The sequence below is a fragment of the Lygodium microphyllum genome, chromosome 11 (genome assembly GCF_053477565.2).
Source record: "Lygodium microphyllum isolate KBCC chromosome 11, Lygodium_microphyllum_v1.1.10, whole genome shotgun sequence".
In the NCBI taxonomy this organism is placed as follows: Eukaryota; Viridiplantae; Streptophyta; class Polypodiopsida; order Schizaeales; family Lygodiaceae; genus Lygodium; species Lygodium microphyllum.
The window spans coordinates 116,914,964-116,939,715 of NC_141145.1; the positions used below are offsets into that span (position 1 = coordinate 116,914,964).

At 40.1% G+C, this 24,752-nt stretch overlaps 1 protein-coding gene across 1 annotated transcript; it reads right to left on the bottom strand.

Moving 5' to 3' along the window:
• Window positions 1-225: 225 nt before the first annotated feature.
• LOC148029272 (uncharacterized) lies at window positions 226-21,453 on the bottom strand. Its single transcript, XM_087688689.1, has 5 exons — window positions 21,247-21,453; window positions 21,065-21,135; window positions 865-945; window positions 707-750; window positions 226-514 (listed from the first exon to the last, which is right to left on the bottom strand). The coding sequence occupies exons 1-5, from the start codon at window positions 21,320-21,322 to the stop codon at window positions 415-417; spliced, it is 372 nt and encodes a 123-aa protein (XP_087544815.1). The 5' UTR covers window positions 21,323-21,453; the 3' UTR covers window positions 226-414.
• Window positions 21,454-24,752: the final 3,299 nt, after the last annotated feature.

Sequence of the window (24,752 nt, forward strand, 5' to 3'; positions counted from 1 at the left end):
TAAGGGCAGAACAAAATTCCAACCAGTATTTTACAATTCCAGTCAGTACAAATATACTAAATGTCGTTTCCCCCTCCCCTCCAAACCCCGAAAAAAAGAAAAAGCCTCTCATACTGATTGTTGATGTGTAAAGAATCCGCTCCACATGCTAAAACCTGCAGCTGGTGATTTATTGGAAGCTAGCATTTATTAGATACTACTGAAATCAATGTTCAAAGTGAAGTAAATGTACAGAAACCATGTCATTATTTATTGCTCCACTCTTATTTATTGGTCCAGTCCTTACAATTTTGGACTTTTCCACAATCATTGGCCTCCTTGAAGAACATAAACTACATGTTGCTGAGCCGAAGGTTCTCCACATCCCTCTTCGTGTTTATAAAAGGATACAGTAAAGATCTGTTATACAATCACTTAGAACAGCAGAGATGCCCAAGCACCAATAAAAGCAAACCCACCAATTGGAGCAAAGAATGAGTACTTCCTGTCTTCTAGGTATGCAACAGTATAACATCTGCTACCTCAGAGGGACAGAGAAAAACTCAGCGTTTTAGTATCAGTTATAACACAAGCTTACACTCTTGTTAAAACATTTTGTTTCAGCCCGTGTTAATCTAAATATATATCCAGAAAAGCCTTAAAACGGATTTTCACTCTGTAAGTGTTCTGCAGTATTTGGAAAAAAACTGTTGGGACTGATACTTACGTTCCAGAAAATGCTAGAATGCCAGCTGTTAAGAGACCTCCAAACTGCAAGTTACACAGAAACGTTGAGATATACAGATTAACAGTTCTTTAGCAAATACTTCAGAGATTAACAGTTCTTTAGTAAATAGCTTCAAATTTTAAGGGCAGCTAGCTTACAACGTGGGGATGCTTAGTCAAGGGTACAGCCAGTAGAGCAGATGTATGTACAAGATGGTACAAGCTGGCTGTTTGCCACACCTGCACATATGGTAGCATAATCAAAAGATTTGAGTGCATGAAGCAAGACTCTATAACTTGACTGCAAATGAAAATACAGCACAAGTAATAGTGGAACATTGCCAATTATAAAAATGGTTGAGATAGTCTACACAGCCAAAATCAGCCCATGACTCATTTCCACCCTAAAACATTTGTTCAGTGCATGTGAAAATGCTGAATTTATACCTACATTCGTTTATATATTTACTTGTTGGTTCATACATCCCTTTAAGAGAGGCATATCACCCCAACCCCAAATCTGGAAACTGTCTGATTTGAGAAAATTGTGGGGAGAGCCCAAATATGAAATTTTCAGATTTGTGCAATTTACCAAAATCAGAGATTTTAGACTTCTGAAAAGTAAGCTCGCCCTCTTTTTACCCAAAGAAATCAAAGCATTGGACCAAGGGTGTCATGATGGACTGCCCGACCATGATTGTAGAGACAACAGATAGCTTCTTTCAGTAGCCCAATTTAATGGGTCTTAGGTTAAAGAAAAGGCTATATTGCCCAAATCGCATCGAGCAAGTCAAAATTTGTCCCTCAATTTGGGGATTTCAATCAATTCTATAAGATTCTTCATCAAAGTGGAAAATTTTGGCTATGGTGTTTGCAAAAATTTGAAGCTTTTTACTTCTGAGCCACAATTTGACCAAATTTCATCATACAAAATTAGGGCTTTTGCAAAAATTTCCCAAATTCATCAACATTGAGGCCTGATTCATCATTTTGCACAACATTCAGGGACATTAGCATAAATTTTGCTTTGATTGAACTCCTCCATCAGCATTCAAGCCATAAAATTGTACTTTTTTAAGATTATGTATTTGGTATAGAGAGGAGGCCTGCAATCCCTAGTACATAGAATGATGCAAGCGTATCTAGCTGGTCTTTAGTGACTAGCAGATCATCAACATCTACTCCTCCCACAGTTGAGCAATTGAGATGGAATAGGTAAGATGCCTAAGCACATGCATTGATTGCACTATCGTGTAAGAGACAAGTCATTCCACATTCAATCGTACATAATGGCCAAGTATGTTTGGGATAAACTCGTCTCTTTGGTGCACAATGAGGTGCATGTTGCCTATTTGCGCAAGTAGCACAAGATAGAGCATATGACAAAACCAATTCAGAAGATGATTACATCATTAGTATGAAGGACCTTCGAGAGTAGCTTACTAACACGATAATATTATTCCAAATGCATCTCTTGTTTTATTGTATTGGCTAGTCTACCCAAATCATATTTGAGTTTTGCCACTATCATGAGGACAGCATTTTGATGCCTTGCTTAGTATTTGATTAAGTTGTTAATCAGATGTGCGAATGTGAGGTGGAAATATGATGTGAAAGTTCGTTATGCCACAATGATAGGCCAAGGATCTCGAGATATTAGTTGGCGTCAAGGGTAAAAGTTGTAATTAGTTGTGCTTGATAGGTACTAGGTGGTACCTGGTGACGAATTTTCGCCTCAATCGTTTTCTTAGCCCTTAATGTCAATGGTAACTAGGCATTAATTAATAAATTAGTGCCATTTCATAGACTAATAAATCCTCAAGAATACTTGGGTGACAAATTATCCTAGCCAATTTAATTGTTCACTAGTGAAATTACTTTTTTGAGCAAGAATTAATAATTAAATCACTTTTCAAAATAATATTTTGAAAATTGATTGTATTTGGCTCAAAACTATTGGGAAATGCAATTGATTGTACTCGGCAAACTTGCTCATGCAAGTGAAAAGGCTGGTTGGAGGCTTAGATAGAGAGGAAAGAGTCATTTAGGAGGTCTACCAACTAAGGAGGAGGTTGTTGGAGCAAGTCACCAACAAATCAAGGCCATTTACAGCCACCAAGAGCATCCCTAGGGATAGGCGACAGTAGCCCAAGGTGCCAAGACAACAGGCAATAACTGGCCAATGGACATAATGGGCAAGCAACAACCTCCTGGCTATAGGCAACAGCTCCAAGCAATGTTCCCCAAGGGCAGTAGTAGAGATCAGTCTATTTGAAACCAGCCTTCCTCCTCGAATAGGGTGGTAAATAACCTGATTGAGCACTAATTATAGCAAGCACAAAATTCATGTTAACTGAAAATTCACACTTTACCACTTTAATCTTGGACATTGGACACCCTATTGGCCCCAGAACCAGCGCTTCTTTTGGTATTTCACTACCTTATACTGCAAATGGAAGGAGTAAAATTGATATCCTTTGATCTCCTCCGCTAATCCAAGTGCCTCTTGCTATCAAAACTAACCAGCAACCCTCCAAACCAATTTGCCCTTGGTTTGCTTGGAGATTGGCCTTCACCCTACTCCTTGAAAGACAAATTCTGCCCCAAATTTGATATTGTCTGACCAGCCTCTTGAATCTCCCTAAAATTCTTCAATTTCAATTATTGAAATTCAAGTCTTAGGCTCTCAATTTTGAGCATGCATCCCAAGGCAGCTATCAAAATCCTTCTTTTTATTGTAAATTAGGATTTACAACAAAAATTGATTGAAATCTCTTCCTTTGACGGCTCAAATTGCAAAAAATGTTAAGATAACTTGAGAGATGGCTAGGGAATGAGAGAGAATGCCACGGAGAGAGAAATTTTAGAGTTCCATTGTGAGAAATACTGAAAAGCTACTATTGCCCTGCTCAAACAACCATGAAAGTTGTCACCTACAGCTGAGGACCACCAAAAAGACTAATGTCCCCTCCTGTATGCTATCATCTACACCAAAAGGATCTTGGGCTGCTATCATTTGCTCCCGAAGGGCTCCAAATTGCTATCACATGTTGTAGAACTGATCCTTGATGGTTGCAAATCACATTAGTAGCCTCTCCTTGCTCTCTAATAGCCTCCTTCTCTCTTGCAATGGCTAGAATAGACTTTTATTAATCTCTGAAAACGTTTTTTCCACTTGCATGGAAAGTTTTGCCTAGTGGCACCCTTCTAGTCTCATTTTTCAACATTATCCGGCTTATTAAGTTAATTTTTTGAAAATTAATATAATAATTATTATAGTGCTCAAAATTTTAATTTCACAACTCAATAATCAAATTGGCTAGACCAATTTGTCTTCCAAGTATCCCTGAGCAATTATTAGCCCTTAGACTGGTATTAATTAATTAATTAATACCTAGTCTCTGATGTCACCATCGATATTAGTGACTGATAAATTGGTCAATGTCCAAATCTGACACTAAGTACCACCTAGTACATCTTAGACATAACTTATTATAACTTTTGCCTTTGACACTCACTGCATCCTCGAGGTCCTTGGCCTATGACCATGAAATAATTGACATGTACATCACATGTACTAAACAACCTTGCACATCTAATCTCTACTCCATATAAGAATTTGCCTAATCTCTTACTACCGTTAATCCTCGCTTAAGAATCTCTCTAATATCATATACATCTATCTATCCATTACTACTATTATTCATTTCCACAGCCAGAGATCTGGTGTCTTCTCAACATACACGCAGGTTATCTTGACATCTATTGGGTGAATCAGTGATAGACCTCCCCCTTCAAATCCCTTCAATTGTCCTCGATTGCATTGCATTGTACCAAAGGAAAAGCATTTTGCACTAGAATTTCCATAAGGCATCACAGTCACAACATTGGCCATTGTTGTTCAACCATGCCATATGCCCCAAACCTACTGAAAATTTCCATAAACATGATATAAATCTGAAATATGATCCCGAATTGTTGCTAGAAATCCATTGGATGAATCTATAACTCATGTTTCTGAACTGTTCTAACTCCACAATCATAGTAAAGCATATTCTTAGCATAAATCATGGCTGAAACTATCAATGGCATTTAGTAACATGTGGTTGTCCATGGAACCAATTGTAAACCATTGAAAACTAACCATGAACTGATCATCTACTGATCTAACAACTGACTACTCCAAATGTGACCTCAAACTGATTGCAAAATCTGATTAGAAACTAACACACAAATTGATGCAAAACTGATCCTAAATGTGACCATAAACAATTCTCAAACTGATAAAAAAATTGAGCTGAAACTAATTAGAATTTGATCTTAAAATTGAGGCAAAAGCTCATGCCCAATTGATCGTAAACTGAAGCAAAAGTATAGTCTTAGAGCCACGGTAACGACCATACTCATTTGCATACATCTCACAGTGACTAGTACACTGAGTAGTGGCCTCATGATAGAGCTAAGTTCTACCTTCCCCTTGAGCATTAGACGCAATACTTTGGACCCCTGCTTTGCTGAACCAAAGTCGGCAATTAAAAGGCGTTGCAACAACTAAGAATGGTCTGCCAAGTCATCCTCTTTCATCCATTTTGCATCCATTGGTGAACAACTCTGAAACTTCACCAAATATCTCCTTGAAACTTTACCTCTAACCTTTCTTTATTTACGTACCAAGATTTGCTCAAGTATCAAAATCTCATCCAGTTCCTCAACCTCAGGCTAATTTTACAATGTAGATATATCATCACACTTTGAGATACTTTCTGACATAGATAAAGTTGTCAGAGAAACATATGAGATGGGCAAATTTTCTCTCTATGTTTCATTTTTAGATTGTACATATTGATGGTAAAAAGAATGTTGTGGCTGATGCACCGTCACATACGCCACAAATTTCAACCATTAACATGGTTTATCACACTGCATTTGATGCCATGAAAGAGCAATATATTGTTGATTTGGACTTTGCTAATATTTATAATCAGCTTTGCAATGGCCAGAGGCACGAGCAATTTGTGCTTAGAGATAGGTTTTTGATGATGCATGGATGAATGTGTATCACAAAGCAGTTGAGGTCTAGAGTTATCACTAAAAAACATGCTCCACCATATGTAGGACATAGAGGTATTGATGCCATAGTCAAGGCAGTGGAGCATTTCTTTTATTGGCCAGCTTTGAGGCATGATGTAGAGCAACTTGTTAAGACATGCATCGTATATTAGAAGCTAAAGCATGATAGGCAAAAGATGTTAAGCTTCTTGCAACCCTTGTCTATCCTTGATAGGCCTTGGCAGAGCATTGCGATGGATTTTATTTTTGAGCTTCCTAGGACACCTACAAGGAATGATGGGATATGGACTATCGTTTGTAGGTTTAGCAAACAGGCCATTTCATTCAGGCGAGGAAGAAAATAAAGGTTGATCATATGGTATGTTTGTTTCTATATCATATCCTTAAGTATCATGATATGGGAGAGTCGATTGTTAGTGATTGAGATTCTCGGATGACCAATTTATTTTAGAAAAGGTGGTTTAAGAACATGGGTAGCATGCTGAAATTCTCATCATCCTTTCGTCCACAAACAGATGGTCAATCTGAGAAAGCAAATTCCAAAGTGTTAGATCTTTTAAGATCCTATGTCTTAAACCACAAGACACAGTGAGAGCAGTATTTGCCCTTAGTTGAGTTTGCTTACAACAATACAATGCATAGTTCCACTAGTAAAGCTCCATTTGAGGTGGTTGAGGGTGGCAAGAAGATACCACCTATCTTGCAAACTAAGGAGAGATCTTTGAGACTGACTCTTATGTGGAAAACTTTGATGCAATCTATGCAAAGATAAAGTATGCACTTCAAAGATCATAGAAAAAGCAAAAAAAAGGCAATTGATTGCCATAGACGTGCTTTGTAGTTTGCAAAGGGCGATTATGTATAGCTACGTTTTGAAAAGGCAAGGCTGAAAAGATGAAAGAAAGAAAGAGATTGTATCTGAAGTTAAGTATGAGATACTGTGGGTCCTTTCAGGTGTTGGAAAATATCAGAGATATAGCATATCGGCTGAAATTACATCCACATTGGCGGACACACAATGCCTTTCATGTCAGTTTGTTGAGGCCTTTTCGTGGTGATGTAGCAATCAGCAAATAAATATAAATTAAAATGCACACTTTACCACTTTAATCTTGGGCATTGGACACCCAATTGGCCCTAAAACTGGTGCCCCTTGTAGTATTTCTTTATTTTATGTTGCAAATGGAAGGAGTACAACTAAGATCCTCTAATCTCCTCTGCTAATCCAAGTACCTCTTGTTGTCAAAGCTGACCAGCAAGCCTTCAAACCAATTTACCCTTTAGTTTGCTTGGAGAATGGTCTTCACCCTACTTCTTGAAGGACAAATTCAGCCCCAAATTTGATATTGGTTGACAAGTCTCATAAATCTCCCTGAAATTCCTCAATTTCAGCTGTTGAAATTCAAGTCCTAGGCTCTCAATTCTGAGCACGTATCTCAAGGTGGCTGTCAAAAATCTTGATTTTTACTGTAAATTAGGGTCTACAGCAAAGATTGACTGAAATATCTTTCTCTCACAACTCAAATTGCAAAAAATGTTGAGATAACTTGAGAGATGGTTGGGGAATAAGAGAAAATGTTGTAAAGAGATAAATTTTAGAGTTTCATTGCAAGAAATACTGAAAAAATACTACTACTCTACTTAAACAGCCGCCGTGGAAGCTCTCATTTACAGCTTAGGACCACCAGAAAGACTGTTGCCCTCCTCTTATATGTTATCATCTGTACCAAAAGAACCTTGGGCTGCTATCATCTGCTCTTGGAGAACTCCAAATTGCTGTCACATGCTATAGGATTGATCCTTAGTGATTACAAATCACATCAGCAGCTTCTTCTTGCTCTCTAACAATCTTCTTCTCTCTCACAATGGCTGGAATAGACTTCAACCCTTAAAACGTTTTTCCTACTTGCATGGGCAAGTTTTGCTAAGTGGCAGCCTTCTAATCCCATTTTTCAGCATTATCCAACTCATTAAATTAATTTAATAATCATTCTAATGCTCAAAAAATTAATTTCATGACCCAATAATTAAATTGGCTAGGCCAATTTTCTTCCAAGTATCCTTGAGCAGTTATTAGCCCTCAGACCGGTATTAATTAATTAATTAATGCCTAGTCTATAAGGCCACCATTGACATTAGAAGCCAATAAATTGGTCTAGGGCCAACTCTAATACCAAGTACCACCTAGTACCTGTTAGGCATAACTTATTACAACCTTTGCCTTTGACACCCACTGCATCCTTGGGGTCCTTGGTCTATTACCACAAAGTAACTGCCATGTGCTGTAAAAAAATACTCTGACATAGAAACACAAATAACAATTGTACAACAAAGCATAGACTGATAAAAGAACACAGTTAGGGTTAGGGTAACTCGGAGAGAATGAATACAGAAAGTAACTGAAGTGATATAACTGCTGAATATACAATGCTCATGCAACAAACACACTATGCAGTGAATGAATATTGAACCTCGAACTCTTGTATCTCAAGGATCAGGGCAGGGGTAATGAGCTGGAGAGTGTTTCGTACTCTGAACGGATCTCGAATCGCAGCAAGGCAGCCTCCGGATGTCGAACACACACACTCTCTCTCTCTCTCTCTCTCTCTCTCTCTCTCTCTCTCTCTCTCTCTCTCTCTCTCTCTCTCTCTCTCTCTCTCAGATAGACGATGATTGAGCCAAAAATGTTATGACCACTGTGTGGTAGTTTCCTCTCGCATCTCATTAGCATCCGCTGTCTACGTCAAGTCTGGAACCAAGTTGCCCGTCGTGTGGTACTGAGTACATTATACATCCCTGTCTCTCTCTCTCGAATTGGTGTCTGTTTGTGCCAATGGTTACTATCCATATTCCATCCTAGACTCTCTGATCTCTTGCAGCAACTATCCCATACTTCTTCTCATTTGTAGAAATGTGGCATATAGACAACAACATCCAATAGACACACATAGAAAGAACACACCATGCATGTCCCTCTTTCTGTCAATCTATCTCTCTCTGTAGCTAATCATGAGGATGATGATCATGACGAGCTAGGAAACACAACAGTGAGAAGCTGGATCTGATGTAAACAACAGTGAGGAGAGAGAAAGACTAAAAACACAGGCAAAACAACCTACACGAGAGAAATACTAAAAACGCAAGCAAGATAGTGACAAGTCTGTGCAGGAACAGCAGTTGTCTAGCTGGGATCTGCTCCAAACTACAAGAAGAGGGCTGAAAATCAAGCGCCAATTGATGTAGACAGCAATGGACAGCTTCGGCTGAGATGTCCTCCACGAACGAGGTGTGGGCAGTAAGCTGAAACACCTGAAATTTGCAAAAAACGAGATTAAGGGCTGAATGGAGAGCAGCATACGTATTTATAGAAAGTTTGGGCCCTCCCAAGTGGATTTGTGCTTATGGGACACAAAAACTCTCTAGGATTGCATTTCTTTTAAATAAACAAGGTTTCTTCATTAATTAAGCAAGTTTTGGGGCTATTTAAGTAAAGCTAATGCATTTTTAGCTCAACATGTGCATCACATCTACTAAACAGCCTTGCAAAACCAAGAAATGCACATCTACATTGACTGAGAAAAGACATGCATGCTCTGAATAGAGTCTCCTCCTCTCTCAAAGCACATGATAGAGCTCCTAATGTCCCCGTCCAACTCAAACTAAGGCTCATATGCAAGAGATGACAGCACATGACAAACATGACTACTAACAAAAACAAGCTCCAAAGGCTCCTTTGCCCATCTTGAAGCCTTGCTAAGAATCGCATCATATACTGTTTACCTTGAATGCAAGATACGCTTATGACCGATGGTTCACTGTAACATCTGGCAGTCCACCAACTAGCTGGTGACAAGTTGCCTTCTAAAGGTACTCATAGTTGAGGTGGTTGAATTGAGCACGCCACAGCTCAGTCTGAGTCTCTAAAGAGAGAAGTAAGGAAGGGCCATGAAACTCCCCAACTTATAGACTCCATTTTCTTCATTCCCTTGGCACAACCATCAAGAATCCTAAAGAAATCTACATCAAGCTCAACCATAAGACTAAGTCCATAAATACAATTTTCAAAGGTGGCCTTTGGAAGAGAGATGGAAGGGAGAGATATCACACAATCTCCTCGACACCCTCATCGAACTCAGTGTCTCTGGAGCCATACAAGGGACGGGGAATAGGTAGCTCCTTTGGAGCCATGGTTGGGTAACAACCTCAATCTCTCAATGGAGCAGATTGCACAGCCAAAGGCGGTGGCAAACAGCCCAGTATCTTATAATGGAGCGGGTTGCAAAGCTGAGAGAGTGAAACAGCCTCTAAAGAAAAGGCAATATCCAAGAACCTCTATTACTTATTTGACCGAACTCTAGAGCGAAGGGTCGTCGTAACCATGTAACTCAAAAATAGGTGAAAGGAACCTCCACATTGCATTGTGGAGGTCCCCAAGAAATGCAGGATAATCTCTATCATCCAAAATAGAGAGGTGACATAAGGAGTACCAAGAGGTAGATGTTCAGAATAAAGGCCCTCGTGCCTTTTAACGTGCTCGGGTGTGAACACACCCTTAGCACTTGTACTTACACATATATATCTATCTAAAAAACCTAAAGTGGTACACTCCTCATTGTACCCACAAATCATGCACACTCTCTACTCTGCTCTCTCTCACTCTCTGTCTCGCTGTTGCTAACAAACATTGACTATCTCGATCTTTGTGCCTCCCAGTCACTACAAACTGGTATCAAAGCACAGAGTGCACGCTTCCCGAGGTCAAAGGCAGCTCGCATACAATTGCTGAGTGTATGAATCAGCAAACAGGAGATGAGTAGCAGTCAGGCAGAACCAGGCGACAATTCCAGGGCTGCACGCAAGTCAAAACGTCAGGTGACAACTACTGCAGGTTAATGGGGGTCGCGAAGGAATTGCACGCGACCAGGACCCGGCAGCGGGCAGCAGACGAGACAGGCTGCAACGTGCTCGACAGGCTTCAGCGGGCGCCAGCGAATGTGCAGTCAGAGTCGGGCAGCAGCGGGCATGACTGTAGGAAGGTACGGGCACTTTGCGCCCAGTAGCGACTCGTCAGCCCCAAGCACAACGCGACCAGCACTGGCGGCAATTTGGCAGGCGCCACGCCGCCTAACAAGTCATGGACCTAAACGGCCATTGACTCGCCGTTTTTTTCAGAAATATTTGAGATTATTTTTGCCTCCTCTCCTCCGGGTGTTCGCATGCGCAAGCATTGCGCAGATTTGTGCAGATTTAGGCCCACAAACTTGGGGCTTTTCCCAGATTTGGGGACCTTAACGTAGAACTGGATAATCTGACTTAGAAATTGCAAAATCGGTGCATATTTGCCAGGGAATTTTGGGGCTTTTCACATTTTAGTGAGATTTTTTCAATTTCATTGAAATTTGTGCACACCGGACCTGAAAATTTTGGGGATTTGTCCAGATTTGGTACGAGCAAGACACAACAGTGATATCTGTCTCAGAAATTGCAGGAATTTGTGACATTTTGCCTCCGACATTTGGGGCTTTTCATGTACATGCAAGAATTGGGCTGAAATTTACCCAATTTCTCGACCTTGATGCACATTGGACCCCGTGCAATTTGGGGCTTTTGCTGTTTGGGCAAAATTTTGCACCATTTGGTCATTTTATGTACATGGAGGCTTAATTCCATGCAATTTGGACACCTAGCACTTGGAAATTTTGGGGTTTTTTGCTGAAATTGCTCTATTTTGGCAAAATTGGCATGTTCTATGCATGTTAGAGACAATGCAGATGTATGGTTAATGCTTTGAGCACAAAACTTTGGGGCTTTTGATCGTGCATGTCAAATTTTATTTCCGTGGGTACATGTACAACAGAAATTCCAGCTAAAATTTGGGATTTCTCATATAATGTGATGCATTTGCCCTTGGAACAGCTGTAATCAATTGTGGAATGCTGTAGCACAGGGTTTGGTGCTTCTGAAAATTTAATTACAGATCTGAAATCTCTGCTTCTACATGGTCATTTATTGCTGGTTGGTACTTGTTTGTACCTTGGTCACTTGTATGATAGTTTGGGCCTGTATTTGCTGAATTTTCTGGTCACATTTGGGCTGAAAATCATGGCTGGCAGTAGTGACAGCAGTAATCTCATGCACATAAAGAAGCTTGAAGGAGCACATAACTTTGCAGTTTGGCAAAAACAGTGCTACAATATCCTGTTGCAAAAGAAGCACGCAAAGCCAATTAAGACAAAAGGGGCAAAACCCGCAGATATGGGACAGCACGATTGGGATGAGTTAAACGAGCTCGCATGCTCAGCCATCATGAAAGCCATAAAGCCTCCTTGCATGCCTCAATGGTAGCCACATACTCTGCCTCTATAGTAGACAATGCAACACACTTTTGTAGCCTAGAGATCCAAGAGACTGCTCCTCCTGTGAAGGTAAACACATACCCAAAAGTGGACTTTCTGCAGTCCGCATGACCAACATAGTTTGCATCCGTAAAGCCAACGACAGATGCCTTCTGCTTTCCAAAGCAGATACACAAATCCTTTGTGCCTTTGAGTTATCTCATAATACCTTTCACTGCTTCTCCCAATGCTTTTTACCAGGGTTTGCCATGTATCTGCTAACCACTCCCACTGCAAAGGCAATGTCAGGACGTGTAGCAACAATAGCATACATCAAATTGCCAATAGCTGCAATGTCACATGCATAGTTGTCCCAAGATAGACAACACCATGTCGACCCCATGTATAGTCGGAAAACCACTCACAATTAGGGGTGACATGAAAGGAAGCACCTGAATCTAGAATCCAAGTGTGCATGTCATCATCCGTATCTGCAAGTAAAGCATGTGTACTAAAGTGTGAAGAGACAAAGAGTACGTCAAACCCACTGTCATGGGTGACTACATTCACCTCTTCAATTTTGACACTCCTCTTCTTAGGCTGACCCTCTTTCTTCTCCTCCTTGCTATCATCTATCCTTTTTCCCTTTCCTTTCTCTTTCTTCAATTTGTAGCAGCCACGTTTAAAGTGACCCTTCTTGCCACAATGATGGTATTCAACATCCTTACCACGTGATTTACTACGTCCCTTGCTATCAGATTTGCCTTTCTGCTGTGATTTTCCCCTAGTATGCAAAGCATTGGAAGACTTACTGGATGCATTGTTCTGCCGATTCATTTCTTCCATGAGTAGAGCACTCTCTACATCAAATATAAAAGCATCGCACTAGAATTGCTCATAGCAGTCCTGAATGTATCCCAACTCTCTGGCAGAGTGCAAAGCAAGAACGTAGCCTTAAATTCTTCATCAATCATGAACTTCAAGGCAACCAGCTGGCTGAAAATGGAGTTAAACTTACTCAAGTGAGTAGACATTGTTGTACCCTCTTTCTGTTAGAGAGGCCACGTCAGTAGTACGGACAGCACAGGCACCACGTCAGCAGCCACATCAGCAGCCACGTCAGCAGTCTGCATAGGTGCCACGTGGCAACCTACAGTCGGACAGTTTTTTATCATTATTTTATACAGTCAACCGCATTTACTGCAGCCGACCTGGTGCTAGGCACTATTTCTTTCCTGGCTATTTATAGTCGGGGTGTGGCACGTTCTCAAATATTCTGATCTTGAGATATGATAGAGAGACTACAGAGACGGATAGCACCCAGGCTGACGGAGATCGAGGTCCTCAAGGTGGAGACACACGCAGATATTCTCTCTGCACCCATGTATATTTCTGCACTCCTATATAGCATACTACACTGCAGATTTTCTGCATTTCATTGTCTCCTTTTCTCTCTCTCTCCTCTCTCTGTGTTCACTCTCTCTCAATCTTTGTCCTACGCTTCCGCATCGTTGCACTCTAACACTTCCATACGCAAATCCATAAGCTTTTTCAGCCAGTTTGCGGCACTCTCTGGGCATACAGTTCTTCCAGTCGAGTCAAATAGCATAGGCAGAATCCAAACCTTCAATGTTAAACAGCAAGGCATCAGAAATCGATAGCTCGATGGTTGAGCGTGCAAGCTCGTTTAACTCATCCCAGTCTTCTTGTTCCATATCTGCAAGCTTTGCCCCTTTGGTCTTAATCGGCTTTGCCTGCTTCTTCTACAACAGGATATTATAGCACTGTTTTTGCCATACTGCAAAGTTATGTGCTCCTTCAAGCTTCTTAATATGCATGAGATTACTGCTGTCACTGCTATAAACCATGATTTTCAGCCCAAATGTGACCAAAAAATTCAGCAAATGCAGGCCCAAACTGTCGCACAAGTGACCAAGGTATAAACAAATACCAACCAGCAATAAATGAGCACAATGCAGAAACTTCAGATCTGCAAATAAATTTTCAGAAGCACTAAACCTTGTGCTACAGCACTCCACAACTTATTACAGCTGTTCCAAGGACAAATACATCACATTACATGAGAAGTCCCAAATTTTAGCTACAATTTCTGTTGTACATGCGCCCACGAGCACAAAATTTGACACGCACGGTCAAAAGCCCCAAAATTTTTGTGCTCAAAGCATCAACCATACACCTGCATTGTCTCTGATATGCATAGAATAGGCCAATTTTGCCAAAATAGAGCAATTTCAGCAAAACCCCCAAATTTTTCCAAGTGCTAGATGTCCAAATTGCATGGAATTAAACCCGGATGTACATAAAATGACCAAATGGCACACAAATTTTGCCCAAACAGCAAAAGCCCCAAATTGCACGAGGTCCAATATGCATCAATGTCGAGAAATTGGGTAAATTTCAGCCCAATTCTTACATGTACATGAAAAGCCCCAAATGTCGGAGGCAAAATGTCACAAGTTCGTACAATTTCTGAGACAAATATCACTATTATGTCTTGCTCGCATCAAATCTGGACAAATCTTTAAATTTCTCAGGTCTGGTGTGCACAAATTCCAGTGAAATTGAAAAAATTTCACTAAAATGTGAAAAGTCCCAAAATTCCCGAGCAAATGTGCACCAATTTTGCAATTTCTGAGTTAGATTGTCCATTTTTGCATTAAAGTCCCCAAATCCGGGAAAAGCCCCAAATTTCAGGGCATAAATATGCACAAATTTGAACTCTGTGCTTACACGCGCAAACCCTTGTCAAGCCAAGGGGAAATTCCAAGAGAATTTTGAAGAGAAAAAAAATTTGTGGCCTTTTTAAAAAAAATGACGTGACGAGGTCCGTTGACCTGCCAGTCACGTCATGTCCTTCGGCCCATTAGCCAAGTTGTGCCCGTAGGTTGGCCCGTCAAGATTGTGTGACTTGGAACCCCCCGTCTAACTCGCGTGATGTAAGAACCACCCGTCGATCTGTTGCGATAGCTAATTTCGCTGGCGTCTGGTTGTCACATGTAGCGACTGGTGCCCACGTGCATTGTAAGTCGTAGTCACTGGTCTACAACGTCGTGCTGGATACGAGGTTCAGTGCTGCTGCCCACTAGTCCATTCTGCCCGACTACTACTCTCGTCTCCTGTCTACTGACGGTCACACTCACCACTGGCCACACCTGGTTCACAGAGGATATCGCGGTTAGAGCTTCTCATTGTTGTATACTATCATCTGGTGTGGCTGATTCTGGTCTCCAACTCCATCTGTGAGCTGTCGCATGCATCTAAGAGTTGTTGCCTAGTACTCTAGAGTTGTTGGCTGCAGTCAAAACCCTGCATTTGCTGCTGATGTCATCATCTCAAGTTGTCGCCACCATCAATCAAACATTGTCGCTATCATCTAGAATCCTACATTTGCTAAGTTTCTCTCTCCTCCAACAATCGTCTACATTTCTTGCACAGTCGTCTACTATCTCCAATTATCACCTAGTTTTCCTCTCTCCTCAAGTATCTATGTTTTTCGTCTTTCTCTCTCTTCATTGGCTGTTTGCATCTGATTCAACCTCTCTAGCTACATTTGCTCTTGTTCGACACATGGAATCGCCTTGCTGCATTTCGAGATCCATTCGGAGTGCGACACTCTCTCGAGCTCATAACCTCTGCCTTGATTCCAAAGATACGAGAGTTCAAGGTATAGTATTCACTACAATGTGTTTACTGCATGAACGTTGTATATTCAATAGTCATTAACTTCATTATTCATTGTGTTTACTATCTTTAAGTTACCCTGACCCTAACTATCTTCTATGTTATTAGTTTGTGCTTTGTCGTACAATTGGTTTTGTGTTTTCTGTGTTTAAAGCATTTCTTTAATCTCTACTCTAATACCATGTTGAGAAATGGTAGGGTTTTAAGGGGTTTGGGAAAGGAAACTCCCCAAACCAAAGAGTATACAGCCAAAAAATAAATAAACTCAAAAAAAGAGTACGGCAAAAAAATAGAAAATGAAAATGAAGAATGATGATCATTGAATCAATGATGATACAATGGAGCTGAGTTTGGAGATGATTGCACTGTCCTAGTGCAGCAACACCTATGAATGAAGATGCTCTGTGGAGGGAGTAAAACACAATCCTGAGGATAGTGGGTGTCAGACTACAACGAATGCAGAAGCATACGAGCAAGACTGAAAGACAATGGACAAGAGAGAAGAGGGAGAGAGAAAAGAGAGTAGAATGCAAAAATCTGCAGTAAATGAATGCTGAAATGAAGAAGGCAGATGTATAAACAAGTTGTTAAAGTATCTCCTCGAGCTCATCTCTCACACCACCTAAACACTGATGCGCTTGGGCTTCCCAGGTGTTATGTGCTTGCTGTATTGAGCTTTGTTGTGCTCTTGGGTATTCTAGATTCACTTCCAGTGGCAGCCATTTATATTTATATTGTAGAGCTTAGTTCTTTGAGTTAGTAGGAGACTCTTTATGCTCTTTTGGTTTATGCTACACTATTCATTGCAGAGATTCATGATTATGGGCTAATATACTTTTGAGCTTGGATACCTTATACCCATCATTGTTAGTTGAATGGTAACAACTTCCAATATTATAAGATGCAAATATGGTAGGTATTGGTGTAGAAGAAGTAGGTTAGGACATTGAAAGCCAAGGGTATAAAGCCAGAAAATTGGTAAAGTGTAGACAAATTGGGGCTGGACATAAATAGCAAAAATAATGCCCAAAAATGACCAGGTCAGCCAACTAAGACTGGCCGTCTGGGTGCTAAATATGGCTGACGCTGAATCAAATAATCAGTAAAATGCGATCTGCCCAAATATGCCACGTGGCATTGCCACTTGCCCACAAATTGTTTGACCTACCCAAAATAATGTGCCCACTCCTAGTAACTGCTGAAAATGCCCAAACTGACTAGAAATGCATAATTGTGCTCGAGAGAACTAACTATACCACTGATGCCTGACAATGCCAATCGAGGGGATGACTAAATCTATAACACCCCTCTCAAATCCTAGACAAGGCATAAGGCTCAAGGATTGGGAGTGATATCAAAGAACAACCGGAGGAAACACCTTCATAAAAAATCTGCCAAATTGTCCTCTATCTTGCAATATACCGCATCAATGGTCTCATCTAAGATCTTCTCCCAAATTAAATGGTACTAGATCTCAATGTGCTTCAACTTGACATGAAACATAGGGTTCCATGCCAAAGCAATCAACTCTCTGCAGCCAGCCTTCCTCCTCAGATAGGGTGGTACTAACCTGATCTAACACTAAGTACAACCATGAGCAACTAGTTTAAACTGGCACCACTTGCAACATTTCTTTAAATTTTATTGCAAATGGCTCAAGAACCAACTGCATATCAACTTTGCCTTCAATTAGGACCAAAGAGGTGTCACCTAGGAGAATTTTCCCATGCATCAAACACATACAAGCAATACCGTCTGAAGAAGGAGTCATGTGGCGGGAAGCACCACTATCCACAATCCACTCATGAGATTGTGGGGCCAACATCGCTGCATTAGTGACCACTGGAGGAGCATCCTCAATCACCTCCAAATGGAGGAAGGTAGCCGATAAAGAAGCAACTACCGCTCCTAATTCCTTTATAGTCACTTCTTGGTGTCATTCTTATCCTTTTTTACTCTTGTCCTTCACTCCTAAAATTTTATACAGTCACCAATTAGATCATCAACTCTTACTAGAAAATTGATTGCTATAGTGATCACACGGATGCATTATATAAAGGAGACTAGGAGGAGAGAGAGTTTGTAGAAGAGAAAGAAATTCTAAACGAGGAGAGGGAAAGACTGAAAATAGAGAAAGAAAGAAAGAAAATTGAGAGAGAAAGGAAAGGAAGACATAGATGCTGAGCAAGAAGGTTGGAGATGAAGAGGATTTGCATTAATGAATGAATAATGAAAAAATAATCCTTTTACATCTTATACGAGTGCGGCTACAGCATTATTCTCTCACTAAAATTAAAAGTCATCCTTCTTCTTAATCTTCCCCTTTTGTTGGGAAGATTAACCAGTCAACACCTCCGACTTGGAAGCGTTCTGACCTTTGAGTTATTCCGCTTAGTCCAAGACCATCGAAACCAACTCCTCCCACTAAAGGGTCTGTGTCTGCCCTAAACCAATCAAGGTGGAATAGAATGCACTAAATTGGAGTGGTAACTATGAAAGAAGAGTTATCGCCATGTCCTTCAAGGTAATTACCTTCCCTACGCTCTGAACCCACATCTGCAATTGCTGAAGCTTATTGACATGCTCTTGCATAGAAGAAGACTTATTAGGACTCATAAAGTTCACATCTAAAGCTTCAAAGACACCCACTTCATAATGGTCATCCGATTGTACATTTGATCCAACTCCAACCATATCTCCTAAGCCATAGTTAAGTGCTTGATATGAGCAATAACAACTAGAGTGCAAGAGAGAAAGAGGAAAGAGCGGATGGGGACATTCAGTTTATCCCAATGTACCTTGAGCAACTCAACTTTATCATCTATAAACAACTTGGAGGCATCACCGGCTAAAGGATGGTCTATAGCCTTAGTCACAAGCTCCGCCAAATCATAGGACCCCAAGATGGCAAGCACCATTACCCACCAAATGCAGTTATTCTCCCCATCAAGCTTTTGATTTGAAGGAAAAGCCGGTAACACAGGGACCTTATGGCCCATAATAGCTTGAAACTCTTTGTCAATCTCAAAAGACATTATCACTTGAATAACTTGCACAAAAACAACAGTAGCCCCCTCTGACTCTGCACATGGTGCCTGCTAGGGCTTCCTCCACTTGTCCCTAACAAGTTTCAACCACCAAAGGCGATGAAAACTCAAAAACTGCCCCAAAAGGCTGCAAATGCAGCCTTTTTTCCTTCACCAACAGCAAAAACCTGCAAAAAACAAAAACTTTGCTCCTTTCCAATGCTTCATCAATTCACCTCAACCTCCGAATGCTGAAAATGCAAACTTTTGTCACGAAGAAATCTCCCATTCAAGCCTACCCACAATCAATCAGCCCTTTTATGTTGCTCTGATACCATGTCAAAGCGCAGCAAACGCAAAAGCATATGGACAAGACTAAAGGACAACGAACATAAGAGAAGAGGGAGAGAGTAAAGAGACAATAGAACACAAAAACCTGCAGTAAATGAATGCTGAAATGAAAAAGGCAAGTGTACAAACAAGCTGCCGAAGTATCTCCCTGAGCTAATTTCTCTCACCACCTAAAAACACAAGTGAAGTGTGGAACTGGGGCTGGACATAAATAGCAAAAAAAAATGCCCAAAAATGACTAGGTCAGCCAGCAATTGTTGCATATGGCCAACTGGCTGAATAAAATAATCTGCCCAGATATGCAACATGGCACTCCCACCTCCCACAAACTATTTGACCTGCCCGAAATAATGTGCCCGCTCCTAATGACCCCTAAAAATGCCCAAATTGAAAAGAAACACATAATTGTGCCGGAGAGAACTAATTGTACCACTATAGCTTGACAATCCCAATCTAGGGGATGACTAAATCTCTAGCAGTGGGATGGCAAAGTAGACAATGGAAAATGAAGAACAGCAATAGAGGGAGCAAAATGCAATCCTTGGAAGTTGTCAAAGAGCAAGAAAATGATGAAATCTCTAAAAGATGCTATCAAGACAATTGTTGGGCAGCCAACTTGAGATGAAAATGCAAGAATGTCGGTAAAGATCTCTCTGTGTAAGTGGCTACAAACCCAAGAAGAGAAAATGCACAAGCGCAAGTACCTAATGTAGGCCTGATAAAGAGGTTATAGCTTGCTATAGAGAGGCTGATGGACAGTAGTGGTAGAAGATTGATGCTCATAGTGTGATCAAATGAATGAATGCAAGAATAATAAAGAATGAATCTGAGAGTGCTACAAGTGTGTGGACAATAATGTCAATGCCCTATTTATAGGCACGTGAGTCACTTAATGGTCTGGGGTGGCTCTCAAGTTGTCTTGGGTGGCACTCAGACACTAATAAACAATACAAATAACACCTTTTTGGAGCTGTAAATGGAGACCAAAATAAGAATTAATGTGGCATAATGCACTTAATGATTTTGGGATACCAACAAGAAGGCCCTCAACTTATTCATGCCTTGATAACTCATATAGAGAATCGTGGCCAAGTTTGCCTAGCCTATAGTGCCAAAGGCCCTCATTATTAGAAGGCGATTTGGCCAAAACCAAACCATGTATTTGAAGGAACATGGAACCCTCAACATGGTCAATTGTGAGAGAAACTGTGAGATCAGATAAAGGCCATTTGTCTGTATTTCGTAACTCGCCTTGAGCTATCAATAGATTGGTCTTATTATTGAATTTAGGGTTGTGGAAATACACACACATGACTTTGACATAAGTGTATTTAGAAGTATGAATATAGAAGATTGAATTTGCCCTAGAGCGAACAGGAATATATACAAAGCCAGAAAACAACCTCTTAGTGTGGTCCTAAGAGTGTTCAAATTAAATCATCCAAGGAGCTGCAATCTGCAAATATTTTCTTAAAGTAGAAAGAGGCCCCTAGAACTTCCTTCTCACATGTATAGAAGTAGCAGTCCATTTAACTTACCACTAGGCCATCCCTTTTGGACAAAGCGTTGCACTTTTAGCTATAAAAATTAGCAACATGTCAATATTCAAAGAAAAAGATTTAAAACATTATGTATTTTACAACAGTTTTTGGCTTAAAAATGGTAAACACATGAGATTTGATCAAAATTCAATCCAACATTTTATGTTAGAAGATTTTTGTATCAGCTTGCTACCAAAATGTGAAGACTTGAGGACAACTTCCAGAGCAATTGCAGAGAAATAACTGTTAAAATGTCAATTTTCCTCGTAGCTACAGAAAATAGCATCCAGTGCTTAAAAAGAACAGAACCGTGGTACACTGGAATGAAGCATACGTCTTTGTAAGCTGGATTCTGAGGTTTGAAAATGTGCGCTCCATAAGTTCCCAGCCCTAAAGCAGCCATTCCTGCAAAGGCATCAAATCATGAAATCTCGGTAAGATAGATAGAGTGCATGCTGAATGATGCTCCTGTCTTTCCACTTATTAGTGCAGACAGATTCGTGAGTCCTCTTGCACCTGACAAGCCCGCGACCTTAAGCCAGACGCTCGGATCCATCTGCACTTCTCTTCTCAGCAGAGGAAACCTGCTCATCGCATTTGGTCGTCGGGATATATCTATGCTACGTTGCTGTTTGTACGCTGTATGATTTTTTTATACTGTCAAAATGTTTCTTGATTTTGTCAGAAATGTATCTACGAGCCAAGGCCGAGCCCAGGCCAAATAACAATGTGGTCAAGTTAATGGGGGTGTGGCTCAGCTCCTTGGGACTTGGTGCTCCGGAATTCAGCAAGTGCAAGAAGTATCACCAAAAATAACATAGTTGTGATAGTTAAATCCCTTCCATGTTTAGAGGAGGAGTTTGACATCTTCAACAAGCATCCTAGCATTGCAAAGGAACTAATAGCTTTGCAACTAACAAGAGAACAAGCTCTCAAAGGGCACTTAATTACCTCATTCAAACCTAACTTCATTGACACTATGTAAGAAGAGCTAGATGATTTAGATCATATAACCAAATTCGAATTTCCATTCTTGCAAAAGTGGTTCATACCATGTGCCAAGAAGGAACGGGTCAACTATCAAATTATGACTAATGTTGAATAGTGGCACACAATAAAGACCAATTCGTATGATCCTACCTAGTTGGCCCTAATGCCATTTTGATTGCTTGCTTCAACTCAAAATAGATCAATAGGTTTCTATGTCTTCAAAGCTGATTTTTGGGGTAAATATCACATTTTCCTAGCTTTTGGAGAATTTGGATACTCAAGTCACCATATATATATGTGTGTGTGTGTGTGTGTGTGTGTGTGTGTGTGTATGTATATGTAGAGAGAGAGAGAGAGAGAGAGAGAGAGAAAGCAAAATGACAAGGACCTCCATGCACAAAAGTATTATGAATGTTTTGATCTTCTTCTACATAATTGTGTTGTCATTTGAGCTATATGAAATCAAATGTTAATTTGATGTCCATATAGTAGCACTTGTTTCATTATTCTTAGAGTCTCAATGCCATCAAAGTATATGTGTGCTTTTTAATCACATTGTTTTATAATTCACACACACGCATGCACACACTCACTCACTCACTCACTCTCTGTGTGTGTGTGTGTGTGTGTGTGTGTGTGTGTGTGTGTGTGTGTGTGTGTGTGTGTGTGTGTGTGTGTGTGTGTGTGTGTGTGTGTGTGTGTGTGTGTGTGTGTGTGTGTGTGTGTGTGTGTGTGTGTGTGTGTGTGTGTGTGTGTGTTAAAATGAGGGGAATTAGACTTCGCGTGTACAAGAGTGTGCACACCATCCATGGAGTCAGCATAAGCACACACATCCAACCCTCCTTTCTTTGCTCATCTTCTTGGTATTAAGCTCTCCACTCCCTTTGTTTCCCTTTGGCTAGTAACAACCTACTCCACTTGCCTCCATAACAATGGCCTCTCCATCATCTCCTCCCTTCTCATACTTCCCCATCCATTAAGATATTCTTTGTTCCTTTAACCACTTATTCCTCCATGTCATTCCCTAATGGCATCTCTCCACCCCTTCTACCTAGTTGAAACACCACATATCCCCACATGCCTCTCTTCCATCCCCTCCTTTTGAAACTACCTACCCCCTCAAATCCTTGCTTCTCCCCTCTTTATTTGCCACCAACCTCAATATCCTCTTTCCCTCAATCTCCAACTGTCCCTTCATGTATTCCCTACCTACTTTGATCAACCCCTTTCTACCCCTCCCCCTTCACTACCCACTCCTATAGGTACAAAATCAAAGCTAAGGTATTTAGTGACCTCAAGCCTATTTCATCAAGAGAAATTTTTGAGCTTCTTATTTTATATTTGGCATGTATTGTTCAATGCATGCATATTGTTGAGAACATGAAAATGTGAAGTTATGAGGTGTTTTACAAAGCTGGAAGAGCTATAAGGTTATGATGCTTGTGTTCCCTTGCACGTGTAATAATTGCATAGAATTCTAGAAGGACACTCCATCGGTAGACCTAGAAAGCATCATCGAGGATGCAAACCTTACCATACATACTAGAGATACTTAGGTTTGACTCATCTATTTTCTAGATTGTTATTTACTCAAGTTGAAAGTATTACTTTAGTTGAATTTTTTATTGATTGGAAAGGATTATATTCATTGTCTACCATGCCTACTTTAAAGTTTTTCTTATGAATTAATAAGAAAATTTAAGAGGATATGTGGCTATTAGATTTGCTAGACCTACGTTGGTATCGATAGTTGGATTTGCTCAAAGGTCCAATGACTTTGATATGAGAATGAAAATAGGAAAGGGGTATATGTCTTGAAAGCACCTTCCATAATTTTCTTGGGTTAGATATAGAATTTGTAATTAGTGACACTAGTGATATGTGTATCCATAGGGCATACATATGTTCATTCAATCATTTGTATATTTATATATACATATATTTATGAATGTAAATATTACATATTCATTCACAAAAATTCATAAATGTTTACTCAATAGGAAACACATGTAAAAGACTTGTGTAGGTTTGCATATATATTCTATTTCCATGAGTATAGATGTGTATCAAAATGCATGGTTATGCATAGAAAGGAGAAACATGTGCATATATCTTGTGTGCATTTTTTCTATCAATGAGTATCTATGTAGAAATATATGTGATGTTCATCCGCATGCAACTATGTAATTATGTGCCTATGTCTACACATGCATATATGCATCCATGCATAATTTCACAAGCATACATATCTAATGTCTCACATGGTCTTCACTCCAACCTTCTTTCCTCAATAATTCAAGTTTGAGGGTTGAACCTCTAGATTTCAAAAACACATGGATTCATGATGGAATGAGAAAGGTGCAACATGATAGTTTGACCTCTGACAATGTCATTATAGTTGTCATGGCCTACCATAGCTCTAACTTAGCCTAATACCATAAGAAAGACTCAATAGCTCATTCTTCATAACGACTCCAACAAGACTAAAATATTCTTCTAGTGTTGAGTGACTATTTAGCAACTTACCCTTCTTCAAACTCTAGTCAATTACTCTAAAACTCTTCCTTTTTGGCAATTAGTTATCCAACAAACTATCCATAAAAAGTTGAAGAGGAGGCCTTGTCATAAATGGAGATAAAGGATATGTCTCATAAATCCATAAAAGCCTATTCTACCATCTTCCCCAGTGGCTATGAAACAAAGATGATGCCATTAATTGTTTGCAACTCACATAGAATCTACCCCAAGTCCTTGTCACTACAACTAATTCATACATGAGTAATATATGCTTCTAATATAATGTGCTACTTTTTATAATTTTGTGTAAAAGTATAGTACTTATTAGTTAATATCAACTCAAACTATATTTATCACATCTCCAAGACATTCTTGGAGAGAATTACTAGTTTTATTTTTAGGCTATAGGAGTATAGTAGCATCAAGAGAGCTAGTTGCAAGTCTTTGTCTCTAACACAGTAATGGCAATGTATTGCTTGTCTAAGTAAAGATAAGACTACAAGTCACCACCAATG